Source organism: Rhipicephalus sanguineus, unplaced genomic scaffold (genome assembly GCF_013339695.2).
Source record: "Rhipicephalus sanguineus isolate Rsan-2018 unplaced genomic scaffold, BIME_Rsan_1.4 Seq602, whole genome shotgun sequence".
Taxonomy (NCBI): Eukaryota; Metazoa; Arthropoda; class Arachnida; order Ixodida; family Ixodidae; genus Rhipicephalus; species Rhipicephalus sanguineus.
In genome coordinates, this window is record NW_023615602.1 from 96428 (window position 1) to 115371 (window position 18944).

The 18944-nt window shown below is 42.0% G+C and overlaps 1 protein-coding gene and 1 pseudogene across 1 annotated transcript in view; both read right to left on the reverse strand.

Annotated features, from left to right (window-relative positions):
• LOC119377890 (WD repeat-containing protein 7-like) overlaps positions 1-16036 on the reverse strand; it is a 102221-nt gene extending 86185 nt beyond the window's left edge. The window contains 6 exon segments of the mRNA XM_049411660.1: positions 1222-1292; positions 4277-4339; positions 5773-5905; positions 11237-11329; positions 12297-12497; positions 16004-16036. Coding sequence (XP_049267617.1) covers positions 1222-1292; positions 4277-4339; positions 5773-5905; positions 11237-11329; positions 12297-12497; positions 16004-16036 — 594 coding nt within the window.
• Positions 16037-18396: 2360 nt separating this feature from the next.
• Positions 18397-18944, reverse strand: part of LOC119377888 (V-type proton ATPase 116 kDa subunit a 1-like) — a 47860-nt pseudogene continuing 47312 nt past the window's right edge.

Here is an 18944-nt window from a genome sequence, read left to right on the forward strand (position 1 = left end):
TTTGTTTTTTTTTCTTATTTCGAGCGATAGTGGTTACGGACACCGGCGGCGGCGGCGGCGGCGGACAACTACGGCGCCAAAAACGGCCGCTGAAATGATCATAACAGCTTTCGCTGTAAAATAAAGCAGAAAAAAAATTCCGAGGCACCCGACCGGGGATTTGAACCATCAACCCCTCACTCCCAGCCCGCTGCTTAGACAACTCAACCATGCCCCATGCATGCGCCGGCGAAATAATGGCGAGCTATTTATATACACCATTTACCGCTGGTGGTCAGCAAATCTCGGTGGAGCTTGAGCGTGTTTTCTATCACGCAACACTCCTAATTTTCTTTCAATTTGAAAATTGCTCTTGAGACGCGCACGACAAAGTGGCCCTTTTCTGTACCCACTCGTGATGTATAAGAAGAAAAAAAAACAAAGAACACCGGACACATTGTATCGGACAACCCCGTGTGGCAAGAAACGCAGGAGGTCACTCCATGCACCGCAGTTTAAAAGAAAAAGAAATATCTAAGACCATCTGATTCTCTATTGCCGACACTTGCAGCGCGTTGCTCAAGCACAAAGACGTAACAACTGTGACAGGCACTGCAAGTATCGAGCTTCTTCTCGTTCTTCGTGTGACATTCCAATTTCTTGCTACCGCATTCATTGCTTCACCCTTGCGGCGAAACTGTGACTTTTTTAGTGTCAGAATTTAATGGCACAGAAAGAGTTCCCCATGCTGCAATAAGTCTGCTGTTGCAGTGACAAGCTTAGCTGTTTAGGCTGGTACAGCTGTGTCTGCAATTGGAACACTGTTAAACATAAATGTAGGAAGAATACTCCATGTAAAAAAATACTATATCACTTTTCAAAAGTTGACGTCATTAAAACATGCATTTTTCGGCTCGAATAAAAAAATATGTTCATTCACACTTCTGCTGCAACAAAATTTTGCACCTGCCATGATGGAAGACCGAGACAGATTACTGTTATGTTATCCCTGTATTTGTACCATATTCATACCAGACATATTGCACAAGGCTTCGAAGAATGAGAGCTAAGAGTCTGACTAGTCTTCTAAAAAAAAAAAATCTGCATCCTGTAATTTTCCTTCAGTTCGGCTGAACAAGGTGAGCCCACAGAGATAACATTTTTAGAGTTTGAAGAGCAAGTTCTTTATTTGAGAAAGTCCTGGCTATTTCTCAAGTAATTTCCACATGCCATGAGACAAACCTTGTAATCCTCGGGTGACAGAGTCCAGACCTTGGCCACACCACCAGCGCTGACAGCTACGACAACGTCATCTGTACAACAAAGCATTTGAGAAAAAAAGTTTGCCAAGATTCACTCTTTCAAAACTTGTACACCAGAAATTAAAGCAAGAAATCACCAATGCTTAAAGCCATAAAGCCAAACTCTGTGAATTCTTTTACCACATGCCAATCAGTTATGGAAGTGGCATTTGCAGCAGCTTTTGGAGCGGAAAAAATGGCTGAAGTAGTAATCTGTGCTTCTGGAACAGAAAAAAAAGTAGTAATCTGTGCTTCTGGAACAGAAACAAAAGTATCTATTTGGTGTTATGGAACCATGGTGCATACCAGTAACACACAGGTACCAAACTGCACAAGCAATTAATATGACCTACATAAAAATGCGTATTTTAAAATGCATTTGCATTCACCATTCATCAGGCCATGCAGTGGATGAATTTACAAAATAATAATACAAAATTAACACACTTCACGAACGCTCACACTGTTCAGATGCCTTTTCTTTATGGTAACTGAACATTTGACAGTGAAGACCAACTTAAACCACACGAAAAAACCACATTAGCCTATAAAACTGACACAGATTACTGAACCCAAAATATTATGACAAAATATTGATGAATATTAAAGTGAAACTAAAATTACAGTGGAATGAACCTGCTACATTAAAAAACTAAAAATTTGTTTTCACATAATTGAAATTTGATGAATCACCAAATAATTATAAGGTTGGCTAGTTAGCAGCCAAGTTGCTACAATTACGCAGTGCAAATGTAGACAGAGCAGCAGTGGAATTCACAAAACTTCTTATTCGAAAGTGTGTTCTGCCATTGGCTGGACGGCTTCGCTAATGATATCTGCAGCATCAGGATTGGCTGAAATATTCTCTTACAAACACTTTCATTGTAAGATGCTTTTGTGCATATGGGCCAAGATCAAATCACACAACAACAATTCTACTTCTCGCAGACATTCAACAACCTTGATGCTGCAGAATAACTCTATATGAAGCTTTTTGCTGACTCGAGCTGCCACATGTCACGAAGCAAGCAATCTACACTGAATATGAGCCATGCTCTTACGATGTGTCACTGCAATTCATGTTTGAAAGAATGCTTGCAATAAACACAAAATATGAAACACAAAGTACATGCTTGCAAAGCTGTTGATGTGATGTAAACCAACACTTAAAACCAATGCTGTCAACAGCAAAACCAGCGCACCTGAAATCGAGCACTCGCTCAGCTGAGTCGGTATGCGATATACACTGCAAGCTGTTATCAGAGCGAAGAAAGAAAACGAATGGTAAATAAAAGCAAAGCCTGACAGATACACACTCAAAGCATGTTTAACGACAGGACCATGATTATCTAGGCCCCGATATGAAGGCTAACTCTTGATCTAAAATTCGGCAGATCCCACGTACCGTGGGAGTCGATGTTATGCGAAGCATGTGGCGGGTAGGTGACTGTGGCGTAACTTTTTTACTGAGCGGCACGTTACAAAATGACGCTAAAGATTTGTATAAATTTTATACGCACACATATATATGTTGAAGAGCCGCATATGTGTTATATAACCAGTTGTTTACTGTTGGGTAACACTGCCACTGGCAACGTGGGTATTACCAACACCAGAAGCGGTAAGCTGATATGTAGTGCTTATACGTGTCCCGAGAACTCACGCAGTTTTACGAACCGGTGTGCATGTGTGCAAGAAGTTCTTGACAGTTCTTGAACAAGGGCATCATCACCGTGATCAGTGAGCACCAGCAGCTGGTCATGACTTGTTATAGGATCCGGTCGTGATCGTGGTGACGAGGGGTCCATGTGTGGTGAAGTATGTGGTATAGTTGAGCTGTTGGAATTCGTGGATGCCTCGGTCATTTCATCGACAAATTGTCTGTCGACAGAGCCGGCGACATGTCGGAACCTGAAGCCACCCTTCGCGTTGGCGAAATATAGGCCGTCGAGGCTGGTAGGCCTGGATAGTGCTACGTAGACCAACATCAATGGATGGTGTTTGTCGTATTCGTACACTACCTGAGCGTATGTGTCCTACGTAGCCTAGTCTACAAAGCGGCTGTCAATCAATCTGGCATCATCCTCGGTCAGCATGGGCCATCGCCCAGCCTCGTTAGAAATAAAGAGGCTACTGCGTCGTTCTGGTGGACGAAGTGCACTTTACGGTGCGGTGATGTGGATATCATATGTAACTTTCGTTAATGTATTTCTCCGGGCTCGAGCAAATTCAATATAGCTTGTGAATCATAGAATACAAACGTAATCTTTATTAGACAGCTATAAAAGCGGAGCCAACACTGGAACTATAAACGTCGATGTGATATGACGCCTGTATCGTAGGAGTAGCCATCGTAGGAGTATCATGTAGTGTTCATTGCTTTCTTGTAAAATTAGATAGCCAGCACCACAACCACAATTGACTGTCACCGCTATTACGCCTGCGTAGCCTGTTTTACCAAACCAGTTTATAGACCTGGCGTGGCTCAGTGGTAGAATACCTGTGCCACGCAGAATGCTTGGGTTCGATTTGCTGGTGATCTTAATTTTCATTCTTCCATTCATTGAGTCAACGCTGCTGATGTTGGTTTTCCTTAACGCTCTAGCATGTAAGTTACCAATGTTCTCGCCGTTCCTAGGTAGATATAAACTGTCAATCACTTGTGGCGCATACCCGTACACCGCGGCCCGTGGTAAACGGGTATGTGCCACACGTGACTAGTGGAAAGGGTTTGACGACGTACGCGACGGGATTTTAACGTTATTCGTGTCATGACCGGCAGTCATATTCGTCAAAATCTTACCCTCCCATGCAAATTTTGGTCTACACCAAGTTAAGGAGGCGATTATGAGAGCCCAGACGTAGGCGGCTAGATAGATAGATAGATAGATACGTAGATAGAAACGCTCAAACTGCCAGAGGTTCGCTAAGAAATGCTTCGCATTTAAAAAATATTGACACATACAAATACAAGCGAGTTGCTGGAAGAGGCTCACACATCAGTGTGCCTAGGTTTTCAAGAATTCCAATCATGACCACGTAGATGAAACTATAGGCACCTGTCACATGGAGGCACATTTAAGAGCCTCTTTTAATGCTTTAATAAAGCCATTGTGGTTTAAGGCCAGGTAAGCAGGAGCCCACACTAGTCATTTAATGGTGTAATCTCCTTCCACTGATGTGGTTATGGAGAACATGTGTGTGCTGTATAGGTGCCATCACACTGCATTCCCCCATGAGCGAATGCGCACATGTGCCATTAGCAGCTATCCAGATTTTAAAGAGTGGCTTGACTTCGGCTTGGCCGAAGACAACTCATACTACCGTCAGTGCAAGCCTAGCACAAGAAACACGAAAAGCCACTATTTGGCACAGCATGTAATGTATTACTATTTCCTTCTTGGCACAATCGGAGCTTAACTTCCACCACTGGGCAACTCTATGTTCCCGATACGTTCATGCCAACCTATGGTAGTAGAATGCTCAGAAAATGTGAAAATGATTTTAAATGAGCAGAAAAGGAGTGAAGAAACCGAGATTGAATCGAGCAGTACCTCTTTACGTGATGTACATGCATGCATAAGCTGGGAAGCAGTGCAAAACATGCCAGTGAGAATACTGAAATGGCAAAGACGATGAAGAATAACATTGACGATGACAAATAATAAAGAGCTTGTAGAAATTGCATGTTTGTGGTCACTCCATATTGTAGAACCATGTTTTCTGAGTTGTCGAACAGTAAGAGCTGTGATGTCAAACAAATTCAGTGGCTGAGAATGTTGGTAACACAACACAGCACATCCCACTTCAAAGTGATGACTAAAGTCGTGAGTGTCTCACTAAATTTTTGACATATATCATGTTGAAAGATAAACCAGACAACTGCGTTACTGAAATCCAAGGATTAAAGGGACACTAAAGAGCAAAACGATCTTTCTCATACCAGTGAAGTACTCTTTCGCGATACCAAAAACACCACGCTTGCTGCGAGAAGACGCTTAGTAAGCGAGAAAACGCGCAAAAACAAAATGTGGGTGGTGACATCACCTTGAAGTTTCCACACCATTCGCCGTGACGTCATGTGTTTTGACGGCACCTACATAGTTCCTAATCGGTAATAATGAAGTACATTGTCCTCTGAGGGGGCCACAGACTTAACATACCAAATTTGGGATAATTTTGTTGAGCCAATGGCACCGAATGCGATAAATACACTTTGAAATCCGTGACGTCACACGGGAAGAGTTCGGCACAAAATTTAAAAATGAAACTTTGAACTTGGTTTTCTCCCTATTAATAAACCTATGATGGTCAAATTAATGACATTAGAGTTCACAGAGCACAATTTATCGATAAAACCGTTTATTGTTGTCTTTAGTGTCCCTTTAAAGGGGTGACTACACAATGCAACTGACATTCTATAGTGAAACCAGCGAAATACTCTTAAAAGTGGCTCACCATTTTTTTTAGGCGATCTAATAACATGCAGCACTGATCCAGTCCGAGGTGATCCGTGACATGAGTTGGAAGGCCACAGTCAACGTCATAGTGTCAAGGATGACAATGTCCGGATAGTAGCCATTGCAGAACAGGTGAGAGCTTTCACCCCCGGAAATCATGTGGGACTGGAAGAAGTGCAAAAGGGAATGATCCAGGTTGAGCAATAAGGTAGTTTTTTTTTTCCCCCGCAAAATGCGACACGAAGGCAACTACAAGTTCTGAGTCTGCATACAAAAGAAGTTAAATAAAGGCTGGAACCCTCCAAAACCAAGAAAAAAAACAAGCAAGTGCTAGATCATCGCAACTAACCCATCATAACTAGTTTTTACATAAAGGTGTTGTTCTCAATAAGTAGAATGCAGATGCATCACAATTTCATGCTAGCAACAATTCGATATACCACACGAACATTGTTAATGCAAAAATCTCAGCTGCCACAATAATAGGTGCTTGTGAAATGGCAATACTATGAGGTTCACACATACATAAAATTGCAGCTGTGAAAACTACAGCACAAGACTGGTCTATGTGAAAGAAGTATAAATCATGCAGTTCTTGGCGTGATATCCTGAACCTGGCTGCTGCTCTGGTATTACACTTTATTTGCTTAGCAATGCAGTGTTTAAGAAGACTACGCAACAGTGTATCGCATTATGCTTACACAGCAGAGTCAACACCAGATGTACCTTTTGAAAGCTAGCAAGAAATTGAAGCATCAAAACTAAAGGGTGATATGTTCTGCACAGGGTGAATGCACTTTTGAAGTAACTCAGTGGCACTGAATAAATTTTGATGACATCTTGCTTAAAGGAGTACTGACACAAATTTTAAAAAATTTCGGATTGTTGCTCTAAATAAAAATACTGGTGTCGAGAAACCTATAATTACCGCTACCTTAAGACACTTTCGGTTTCGATGTCGAGGGGGTGGCTTCTCAGTGACTTTTCATAGCAGTGTGACGTCACGCGGATACAGAAACTCGCGATGTACTAGCGGCTAATCTGTTGTCTGCTCGTGGTGCACACAACAATGATGATGAATTGTTGTCCAGTGACCCTGACAGTGATTTCTGCGATTTCGGCTGCTTGCAGGACGCAGAGCTCGCAAACTCGGGGGAACTGTGTTGACACATCGGGATAATGTCCATTGCAGTGGGGCTGGCTTGCAGAGGCTCAGCGAAAAAACTTCAATGTCAAATTAAAATATTTTAGACGTGTTCTCTGACTCCGGTATGTGGAGAGCGTTGACGCTGCATACCAAGGAAACGAAAAATGTCCCTTTTGCGATGTCTCAAAATCGTGTCATTACACCTTTAATGGGCAACTGCTTTGTTTATCATACTGTGTTGATAGAGAGATGTGGAAGTAGTAAATTTCTAGGGCAAACTGAACTAAACTGAATAGGACTAGGTGCAAATCGAATCTGCAAAAAAAAGAAGTGACCTTGTTTTTTCAGGTCTGGCAGTCCGATGCCACCTATTTCCTACAGGTGAGTGTTATTCCCAAGTGACCTGAAGCCTCATTCTGCCAAGCGCTAGGCCACAAGCGTGATTGTATTTAAGTAACCCGCAGGTATCTGGCAGCAGCAATTCTCTGCCTCTAACAGCAACGACGGATGCTTGACCACTTCACCAAAGCTGCGTGCCCAGAGACCTTTGCAGATATTCATGGGACACTTATAAACTAGAACCCACACAGAACTGTTTGCCTGGTGCTCCCCTGCCCATTAGAAAAACCGGATCATTCCCATCAGCACCGGCAATTGAACCCAGTACCTCCCACACTGGAGGAGAACGTCCCACTATTTTGACATTGCCGTGAACAAATGTTTGATCATCCACCACTGATGTGGGAGGCAGAGAATCGCTGCCACAGGATACCTACTGGTAAAAAGAGTGCAACTGCACTTCTTGCCCAGTGCTCGGTGGAATGAAGTTTCTAGTTGCTTGAAAGCACAGCCATCCTGTAGGAAACTGGTGACATTGGACCCAGACTTAAAACTAAGGTCATTTTTTTTAATATGGCATACTTAAAAAATTAAGTTCTTGCACTTACATTACAGGTTGATTTTCATACTCTAGTATTCATAATTTAGCAAGATTATGTAATTGTGTTGTGTTATGGAGCATTTGCAGTTAGTTCCCATAAACATGACTTAATGATAAAGTTCATTATAGTTATGGTAGCTTAGCTACTCCACTGGGATGACTGATGCCTACTATAGCTGTGGGGATAAAATTTGTCATAAATTTATTCCTATTTTACGTTGCAGTTGAAAATTTCCAATGCCCCAAAACAGTTCAAAAGGCGTTTTGTACTTAGGATAATGAAAATTTAATCTGAACACCAAACAAATGACTGTTATTGTACTCGTTTGAGCATCCCGATTTTTGTGCATCTACAGTTCAAGTGGAATATTGATAAGATTATAAAAAAAACAATAAAGAGAAAAGCTCCTCATTAACAGTGAGAAACACGAATCTGCCTCTAGTAGCCTTGACACTAGTAAATCTTGATCTAAATATGCAGATTCTGACTTGTCAGCACAAAGAATGCAGCCAACATGTTACCAGGGGATACTGACTGATGTACTTAGGATAATGAAAATTTAATCTGAACACCAACAAATGACTGTTATGTACACTCAAACCTCGATATAACGAACACGGATATAACGAATTATTGGTTATAATGAAGTAACTCAAGAATAGTCTTGTCATATATACAGTGTTACAAGTATATGTTTATAACGAATTTTCGGATATAACGAACTTAATTTCGTGTCGGGTGCGACTTCGTTATAATGAGGTTTGAGTGTACTCGTTTCAGCATCCCGATTTTTGTGCATCTACAGTTCAAGTGGGAATATTCATAAGATTATAAAAAAAAAACAATAAGAGAAAAGCTCCTCATTAACAGTGAGAAACACGAATCTGCCTCTAGTAGCCTTGACACTAGTAAATCTTGATCTAAATATGCAGATTCTGACTTGTCAGCACAAAGAATGCAGCCAACATGTTACCAGGGGATACTGACTGATGTACTTAGGATAATGAAAATTTAATCTGAACACCAAACAAATGACTGTTATTGTACTCGTTTCAGCATCGCGATTTTTGTGCATCTACAGTTCAAGTGGGAATATTCATAAGATTATAAAAAAAAAACAATAAAGAGAAAAGCTCCTCATTAACAGTGAGAAACACGAATCTGCTCTAGTAGCCTTGACACTGGTAAATCTTGATCTAAATATGCAGATTCTGACTTGTCAGCACAAAGAATGCAGCCAACATGTTACCAGGGGATACTGACTGATGTACTTAGGATAATGAAAATTTAATCTGAACACCAAACAAATGACTGTTATTGTACTCGTTTCAGCATCCCGATTTTTGTGCATCTACAGTTCAAGTGGGAATATTCATAAGATTATAAAAAAAAACAATAAAAGAAAAGCTCCTCATTAACAGTGAGAAACACGAATCTGCCTCTAGTAGCCTTGACACTAGTAAATCTTGATCTAAATATGCAGATTCTGACTTGTCAGCACAAAGAATGCAGCCAACATGTTACCAGGGATACTGACTGATGTACTTAGGATAATGAAAATTTAATCTGAACACCAACAAATGACTGTTATTGTACTCGTTTCAGCATCCCGATTTTTGTGCATCTACAGTTCAAGTGGGAATATTCATAAGATTATAAAAAAAACAATAAAGAAAAAGCTCCTCATTAACAGTGAGAAACACGAATCTGCCTCTAGTAGCCTTGACACTGGTAAATCTTGATCTAAATATGCAGATTCTGACTTGTCAGCACAAAGAATGCAGCCAACATGTTACCAGGGATACTGACTGATGTACTTAGGATAATGAAAATTTAATCTGAACACCAAACAAATGACTGTTATTGTACTCGTTTCAGCATCCCGATTTTTGTGCATCTACAGTTCAAGTGGGAATATTCATAAGATTATAAAAAAAAAAACAATAAAGAGAAAAGCTCCTCATTAACAGTGAGAAACACGAATCTGCCTCTAGTAGCCTTGACACTCGTAAATCTTGATCTAAATATGCAGATTCTGACTTGTCAGCACAAAGAATGCAGCCAACATGTTACCAGGGGATACTGACTGATGTACTTAGGATAATGAAATTTAATCTGAACACCAAACAAATTACTGTTATTGTACACTCAAACCTCGATATAATGAACACGGATATAACGAATTTGGTTATAATGAAGTAACTCAAGAATAGTCTTGTCAATATACAGTGTTACAAGTATATGTTTATAACGAATTTTCAGATATAACGAACTTAATTTCGTGTCGGGTGCGACTTCGTTATAATGAGGTTTGAGTGTACTCGTTTCAGCATCCCGATTTTTGTGCATCTACAGTTCAAGTGGAATATTCATAAGATTATAAAAAAAAAAAAATAAAGAGAAAAGCTCCTCATTAACAGTGAGAAACACGAATCTGCCTCTAGTAGCCTTGACACTGGTAAATCTTGATCTAAATTTCAGATTCTGACTTGTCAGCACAAAGAATGCAGCCAACATGTTACCAGGGGATACTGACTGACAGTTGCAGTGACCACCCACGCTGTTAGCAGCTGTAGAAAATCCCCAACATGCAGCCTACACGCAGTAAATTTACATCACCCAGAGGGAAAGAAATAGATAGCCTAGTATAGGTGGCAAGAAGGGCACTAATATTTGACAAACGTCCCACCAGAAATGACCTAGCAGGATCACTTGGATGCACAAAAGTACCTAGTGATCTGATAACTATCAGCCAAGCTTCCATTACTGTAACGCCATAGGACATTACTCATGCAGGTCCATAAAAAAAAAGCGTAATCTACCTGCATACGCGTATGAACGTAAGGAAGAATGCTGGACTCCAGGCCCTGCCGTCCGTCAAGTCCCACAAGCACATTTCACTGCACATAGACATGTATACAGCTGTTGAGCTGCAGGCCAACAAGACAACCTTGATGCAGACAAAACATTGGAACATCGGCTCAATGGTAACACACTATTCAAAGCAGGGCATGGATGCAAAATAGGCAGGCAGCTTTTAATTATGGGTTTTAATGATCTGTTAGTCATGAAATTGCCTACATTTATTTATATTTATTTTGTGACATACTGTCCGCCTACTTTGGAGGCCTTTGGCGCGGGGTGGGGGAGCAGAAATGAGCATAACACACTAAGTAAAGCGCATCAGAAGACACACACATGCCATGCCAACACGTAAACATGAAGAAAAAAGAATAGCATAGTCAGATCACACGTGAATCAGTGAAATAATGAACACCATTGAATGTAAACTAAAAAAAGTAAAGAACATGAAGTAACAGTCTGCGAAGCAATGACATTGGTAATATGTACAAAGAAAGGGAATGTCCCTGTAAAAGCATGCACGCTATGAAGAACTTGTCAACATACCCAGTCTCGGAAGAGCTGACCAGCAAAGAGCCATCGCCAGTTGGACAGGCACTGGCCAGGCACCGAACTCGACCAGTGTGGCCGAAAAGCATGCTACGTGGCACATCTGCAAAGCACATGCAGCATGTCCAACACAAGTGAGTACTTTATCATGATGATGCAAATGCAAAGATAAACGCAGAAAATATGTGCACAGAACAAGGTTTGAACTAACAAGTGTCATGTTCAAACTCACAAACTAAACGACGTGCAGTACGCAAGAAATTTTAGTTCAGTATCGTCTAGGATGACCGATTTTCTCTTATTTCCTTTCCAGTGCCATCGTGATGACACCAGCGAACTCGTCCAAGTTTGCAACCTTAATATAAAGATAGCATCGAACAGACAAAAAAATACGGTTAAGTTTGGGTTCAAGTGGTCCCTTTCGCGCCGGTTCAGAGTATTAATATTATAACGGTTCTCAAACCCATTCGGCAGAGTAAACCATCTTTGACATGACAGTGCTACTGACTTAAGTTTACAGAGATGGAACACTCCAGACAGCACTGCTCAAGTCACTGCATGCACTCGTTCACCAAAACTTGTATTTCGTAATTTTTCACTTAATTTTATTTTCGTTTCTAATCATGTGTTGTGCCAAGCATATGGCACTGCAAGGAGGTGGAAGAAATTTGCCCATTGGCACATTGGAAACGGAAATAAATGTTTTTATATAAATATAGGTGAAAGGGAGTCAAAATAGAATACAATAGTGGCAAGCACAGTAGTTCGTCGAAATCTTATCTACGGGAAAAACATGACAGCTCCTAATATGTGTGTCACTATACATTTCAGTGTAATTGCTGGGGTTAGTGCAAGTTTTAGAATGCATACTGCCATTGGTGTAATACATGCAATCTTATTAAAATCGACAATGACATTTGAGAAGCTCTAAATACATGAAAACGTGCCTTGCACTATGCAATAACTACCCAACATCGTCAACATGTGAAAAATGGTCAGCGGAAAAAATAAACAAGTGCGTCAACATTTTTAACAGTGAGGGCAGGACAGGACCTACTTTCAGCCCATCCATAATGTCCCAGACGCATATCTGGCCATCGTTGCAGCCTGTGACGATTATCTTCTGATCCTTTGTGATGAAGATAGATGACACATTGTGTGTGGGGGCTATCTTGCCCCAAAGCGTCATGGGAACCACCAGCTGGCTCGCGGTGGTCATGGTGATGGGTGCCACGCTGTTCTGCAAGCTGACAAGATGCTGCAAATCCAGAAAGAGCACTTGTCACTCAGTGGTTACTCACAGACCTGCAGTAGTATGGAAAGCCGAGCTAGTTGGTACGAATTAGCGCCTGTATCGTCTCTCTTGCCCATGTCCCTGTGTGTGTTGCGCTATTGCACTATGAACTATGTACTCACAGACCATTGTTTTTACTGCTCATCTTGCTACTCCTGCAAGGAGGCAACGCAGTAGCCTTCTCAAAAGTTACACATGTGCCCATATGTTGCAATAGAAGGAAAAGCGAGGGGCTTGTCCATTGTCGACACAACCGCATTGACTTTGTTGGTTTTATGTGGCTCTAGCTGTTGCTGAAGCAACCTTCCAAATCCACCACCATGGCTGCACTAATATACAAGAAAATGAATGAAGCTTCAATGGTAGAGTGTTTCATCCATCACAGAGAGGTTGCAGGTTTGTTAGCTCCCAACACTGGCATATTAGCTCTTTTTTTGGCCTTCAAACAACTCAATGTAATGGTAAATTAATATTTCTCTCCTGAATAGGTTGAGAATAAAACTAGGTTCTTAGCTAGGTTCACAGCTGGTTTGCTCAGGAAGATTAACTTTGACCTGCAATACTTCTCAGAAGTGAGATGATTACAGATTTAAATTAAATAATCAGTAATTGGCATCAGTGTAGTATTCACCACTGCAGCACATGATAGCTTTCAATTGTTCAATGTCTCACCACAGGCGAAAATGTGTAACTGTAAATCTAACTGGTTTCAACTGGTCCCAGCTGGAAACCAATTGGTCACAGCATATGAAGCAACTGGTTCCAGTTATAAGCCAACTGAAAACCAAGTGGGTACACCATGACCAGTTGTACTGAGAGTAACTGGACCCAACTGGAACCCAACTTAAGTACTTCAACATTGTTAACAGACTCAGGCGGCCAGCTCAAATGTCATGTCATATGAATATCTATATCTATAATGAACACTGTGCGTGTTTAAATTCAGAGTGGGAAGTGCCAGTATACGATTTTCCACTTTGGCTATTTGTCCAGGATTTGAATAATAAAGCAAACATATATTAACTTTTCTCAATCATGAACTTTTACCTTAATCACATATACAACATTAGCTTTAAACAACAGTTTTTTTTTCGGGAGGGGGGTTTCAGGCGAATAATAACTGAGCTAGCTTAATTATCATTCAAATTAATATTTTATTTACTACTGTTTAATTGTTGTAACGGGGTTGGTCAGAAATTCTCCTGGCAGGTCGAGCTCCCGAGAGGTGCACACAGGAACAACCTGGCGTGCATGCATTGCGAGGATACTACGAACAAGAAAAAAAAAAAAAGGCTCGCTGGCAGGCTAGCGAATGAGATTCGCTCAAATCATAACGAAATACGTGCACAAGTTACCGATGGAAGAATACATTTCGAAGCACTTCGGGTCGGCGCAGATGAGCAGCGGTTATCGGCGACAAAAGGGGCGCCCGAAAATGTCCGGCCAGAGAACACTTATGGTCAGGCCACGCGTACGACAGGGCGACAGCTAAACACACACATGCGCGCGATTCGCATAGTTTGCGAATCCGAATACAAAACTGAGGAGAGAGCTAAAAAATTCAATTCGAAGAATTCATGACGTAATCTAAAAAAAAAAGCAGCACCTCCTCATATTTACCTTTTTCAACTAGTAAACATGGTTTTATCAGCTCGAAATGGGTGCACCACGAAGCACGCGTGTACACCGGGATTGCTGGGATCGAGCGAACGACGCGCGCGCGCACTTCCGCAACTTGGCATGGCACCATTTCAAACAGGCGAGACACGTACTCTCCCTTATGTAGCATTCACACCTTCCTTAGATAATTACGTCCTAAGACCAGGCGAGTGGCAATTGTGCGCGTATGCATGGGCTCGTGCAGCCGCGCGCTGCCGCGGTCGCCTGCATGAGAAAATGTCGTACGCATGCTGCGCATGCGCTCATCCGTGCAATTGGAATTAACGCAACTGAGACAATGTGGACAAGGACACGCAACACACACGAGCGCTGTCTTCCTAAAGCCCTTTATGTTTTCCAACTTATCCGCGCCCTCTTCTAGCGCGCGCTCACGAAAGGAAAGTGCGTGAGGTAGATGACGACAATTGCATGGCAGAAATCCCAATCGTCGTCTACCTCGCGTGCTTTTTCTTGCGTAATCAGCGCGGTTCCGGCACTTCACGATCATGAATCGCGTGCGCGCTACACGTAAGAATTCATTGTAGTACTTGCGCGAAAACAAACGGGACGAAGAAAGGAGACACACGGACTAGCGCAATCTAAATTTATTTTTGAAAAAAAAAAAAAAACGTTTGCTTAAAAGCCCAACGTGATCTGCGCGCTTCCGCCAGAGAGCACACACCATCCGCGCATATAACAATCACTAGACCACAATTCCCGGGAATTGTGATCTCGGGAATTGTGGTCTAGTGATTGTTATATGCGCGGATGGTGTGTGCTCTCTGGCGGAAGCGCGCAGGTCACGTTGGGCTTTTAAGCAAACGTTTTTTTTTTTTCAAAAATAAATCAGTTGTTAGATTGCGCTAGTCCGTGTGTCTCCTTTCTTCGTCCCCGCTTGTTTTCGCGCAAGTACTACAATGAATTCGTTCCAACTAGGCCGGCTAGCAGTTTTGCTTCAGTACACGTAAGAACTTAAAGATCGAGTACTTTTACGAAAACTCGCCACTTCCTTATCAAGAATGCTATGTCCGCTGATAATGCGCATGCGCCCTCCGTGACCCGGGGAAGTGCCAGGCGCACAGCCATAATGCAAAGGTACGCAAGATAGACGGTTATTGCTGTGGAACAAAATTCACCCTTTTTACTCACTCTGAGTGTAGCGCGACACAGCATTCTTAGTGGCGAGAGTCGATATCGAGTTTGGAGGAAGAGAACGCGAGCAAGCCAGATTATTGTTGTCCCGTGGCAGAAACACTCACCAATACTCGACCTTTTCTTAAGAGTGTGCACAGATACACTTCTAAAGCAGTTTACGCTCTTTGGAGAGTCTGTCCCAAAATAATTGCTTTAAAAACTCGACATTCCCCATTTTTTTTTTTCTGTCAAGAATGTCACGTCGACAGCGCGCGCACGTCTTTCGCGAACTGAAAAAAGTGCCGGCCGCGCGCAGATTCGCAGGATGCAATTATAATGCCTAGAATATGATGCAATCGCGAATGAGGCTTCATCCTGATCGGGCTCGACTGCTAAATGTTTTGAAGATGTCCTCTGTGGCCGAGGTGTAAATTCGCACGTGCAGACCCGCAGGCCGCGCTGACGTAGCCGACCAAAAGTGCGGGCGCAACTTGCCTTCCGTCGGAGAATCCTGGCGTTGGCATCCGAGGGTTATATGGCCGCGCTGCTGACAGGCGTATTGGCTGATGGGAAAAGAACAGCGAAAGGCACGAGCTGCCGGTATTCTGGTGCACGAGACGCGATGTGGCACGTGTTGCGCAGATGATGATGATGATACCAACATTACTGGCACATACCCACTCACCGGGTGCGCAGAGTTCCTTAGTCATGGCCAGTTACTTTTTTCCTGAATTGGAAATGAACGGAAAGTTGGGCAAATTGGTAGGAATTGTTTGATATATTGCACCGTGCACACAACATGCAGACGGGGCATAAGGCGAAAAGAGACCAGCGCTTGCCTGTTTCCTTTGCCTTCAGTTGTTTGTTGTGTGTACGCTGCAATACCATTATGGATTTACCTACAAGGTACCACTTTCGAAACAAGAAGAAATGGAATAAAGGTAATACTTAGTGAAGAGAAAGGAGAAAAGGTATACCTGCAGAGTGCGTCTCTAGCCTGCTACTCCTCATCGGGGTAAAGGGAAAAGGGAGAGAGGTATGATGAAAAGTGAAAATTCTACGTAGTACAGTTAGTTACTGTATACAAATTGTCCTGTGCACGGGTGTGCACTACACACAAGAGTTTTCACATCACAGCACATCCTTTAGAGATGAACATCTAACCCACCCTCCAACCTTACCACACCAACGGGCTTTGGGGGAGAGAGCCTTGGCGAGCTCCAACATCGGTGATCAGCTAAGGATGGTAGCGAGGACCCTGAGCTTAAGGCATTCTCAACTCAGAATACCTCTCCTGAGCTAACTTGTAAATAAAGATGTTTATCCTCTCTCAACCCTGTCTCAATGAAATTGATGGTTTCAGAATAATTCATCTGGTCGAGAGGAATGGAATGGAATAACTTTTTTTAATGCCCTGCATTGCGAGAAGTGCGCGAATGCGTTTAGGGCTCCCATGTTGGGACCGAAAGGCCTAGCCTGACAGCAGTCGCGGGCTTGCCAGAGAGCTCATTTCTGGTTGACTAGGTTGGAGCTACGCAAGACAGCATCCCACCTTGCCGAGGTCGCCGAGGTAGCATCAGGGTTAGCAGGCATAATGAATAATGGAAAACACAAGAAATACAGGCCAAAATGAAAAGGTTTGAAAAGCTTATGGTCTTGGCTTCTTAGGAAGCCAAAACGTCTTATTAAAGTTTTAAACCTTTTCATTGTGGTCTGTGTTTCTTGCATTTTTCTTTCTTTTTTACAATGCTGTCTCACTCAGAAACTTAAAAAAAAGTCAGCACCCAAGCATGCGCGTACAGCCCTCGTGTTTATCACTGGGTTAATCCTGACGGTTCATTAAAAACTTTCTCAATTATTGGTTATGTCTGTCCAGAATCTTAAATGGTGTTTGCCACTCAGTGTTCCCTTTATTTTTAGTGGATCAGTGGAGAGTATTGCAAAATTTCTGATTTCTGTTGCACATATGCACAGGGGCAGCAACAGGATCTTTTTTTACTAAGGGCACGTGTACAGATAATTTCGCTTTTGCCTAGACATAGAGACATTCACTGTAATAAGCACTTAAACTTGAGTCATGGCCTACATGTTTCCATGTGACCGAAAGTTTCTCTCTCCGAAAAGGGCCCGGAGTCCACACAAGCAGCCATGCTTAGTGTAGCCGGGATTAGGGGAATGAAAGAAAAGGACAAAGAGAGATAGGAGTATGAAGCCTGTTCACAGAACATACGGAAGTATGATAAATCCTCAGATTTTAGCAATAAGATTTGTTCAAAACAGCTTCACAATTTCACATAACCTACAGTAATGGCTTGACCTCCAAGGTTGACAGAGTGCTTACTAGGGCCTGTTGACACATGTTGAAATTAAACAGAGGGGCAGTTCACTCGTTTTCCTGCTCATACTGTCCTCTGCTTTGCGTTTTCATTTAGCTCCAAGATCATGGCGCTTCGACACTATGCCAAGAGCAATGTATGTAAGAAACTACAGCAAGGGCATGTCTAGAGAGAAAGAGCAAAGGCAGGTTAACAGATACAAGTATCCAGTTCACTACCCCATACTGGTGTTGGGAAATAAGGGTTGGAAAGATGGCCAAGGAGAAAAGGAACAAAGGTAGAGGGAAAGTCAGCAGTAAGTATTGTACATACATTACAGAATCAAAATTTACACATTTGTTCTTGTAAAGCTATGCTTGGAATTCAATCCCGAACATGTTCCTAAACACCTTTTCAATGACACTTGTTGCACCAAAGCAGACAGCAACAGTATGTGCTACATCTTAACACATCACAGCACAACCTGTCACTTTTAACAGCTTAACAATTTTAATAAGCAATGCCAGGAGCAAAGTCCCCACTTCCCTTCCCTTCAATGGGGATTTAAAAAAAAAAGTTGTTACTTGCTCTCCATGGCCAGCATAAAGGTGAACTTGTTTAAAAATTCCTCAAGTGAATTGATGTTTGCGCTTCTTGTGTTTAAATGAGCAGAGTGTATAGGGAATAATCCTACTGAGGCTTTTTCGCACGTCTGTAGGTGATGTACGCAAGAGACATTCATCATAAGGCTCAAGTTTTCCAATTTTATTTACATCAGCAAGAAGCGGCTAACACTGAATAAATACTGTTGTCAATAATTATAATCAATACCGTTCACCGCAGGTATTTTACAAACCTAGTTTTTCTTACAGCGCTCACAGACACACGCTTTTTCTTCCGTGAAAGAAAAGAACAAGTACTTTTTTTTTACATATCTAGTCTTCTGCAACAGGTGCCTCCAAGATGGCTTCGAATGCAAATGGCATAAACATGTACCCTTCTCCCTTGTAAAACTTGCTCTGGAATTCCACCCTAAAAAGGAAAAAAAAAACATTTTTCAGTATTATACAGCATTTTGGCCATTAGTGTGGACATGCAGAATATTACTACTATCATGTCTTTTGGAGGACATTATAGTAGTGTGCCTGAACTGCAACGAAGGTGTCATGTTGCCTGCAAAGCACTAGTTTTTAGCTGAAATAATTATTAGATCTAAATGTTTGCTTGAAAATTCTATTATCTCAGCAACAATCTGTCAATGTGTAACTGAAAACTGAATTCCCTCTCTGCAGAAACACCAAAA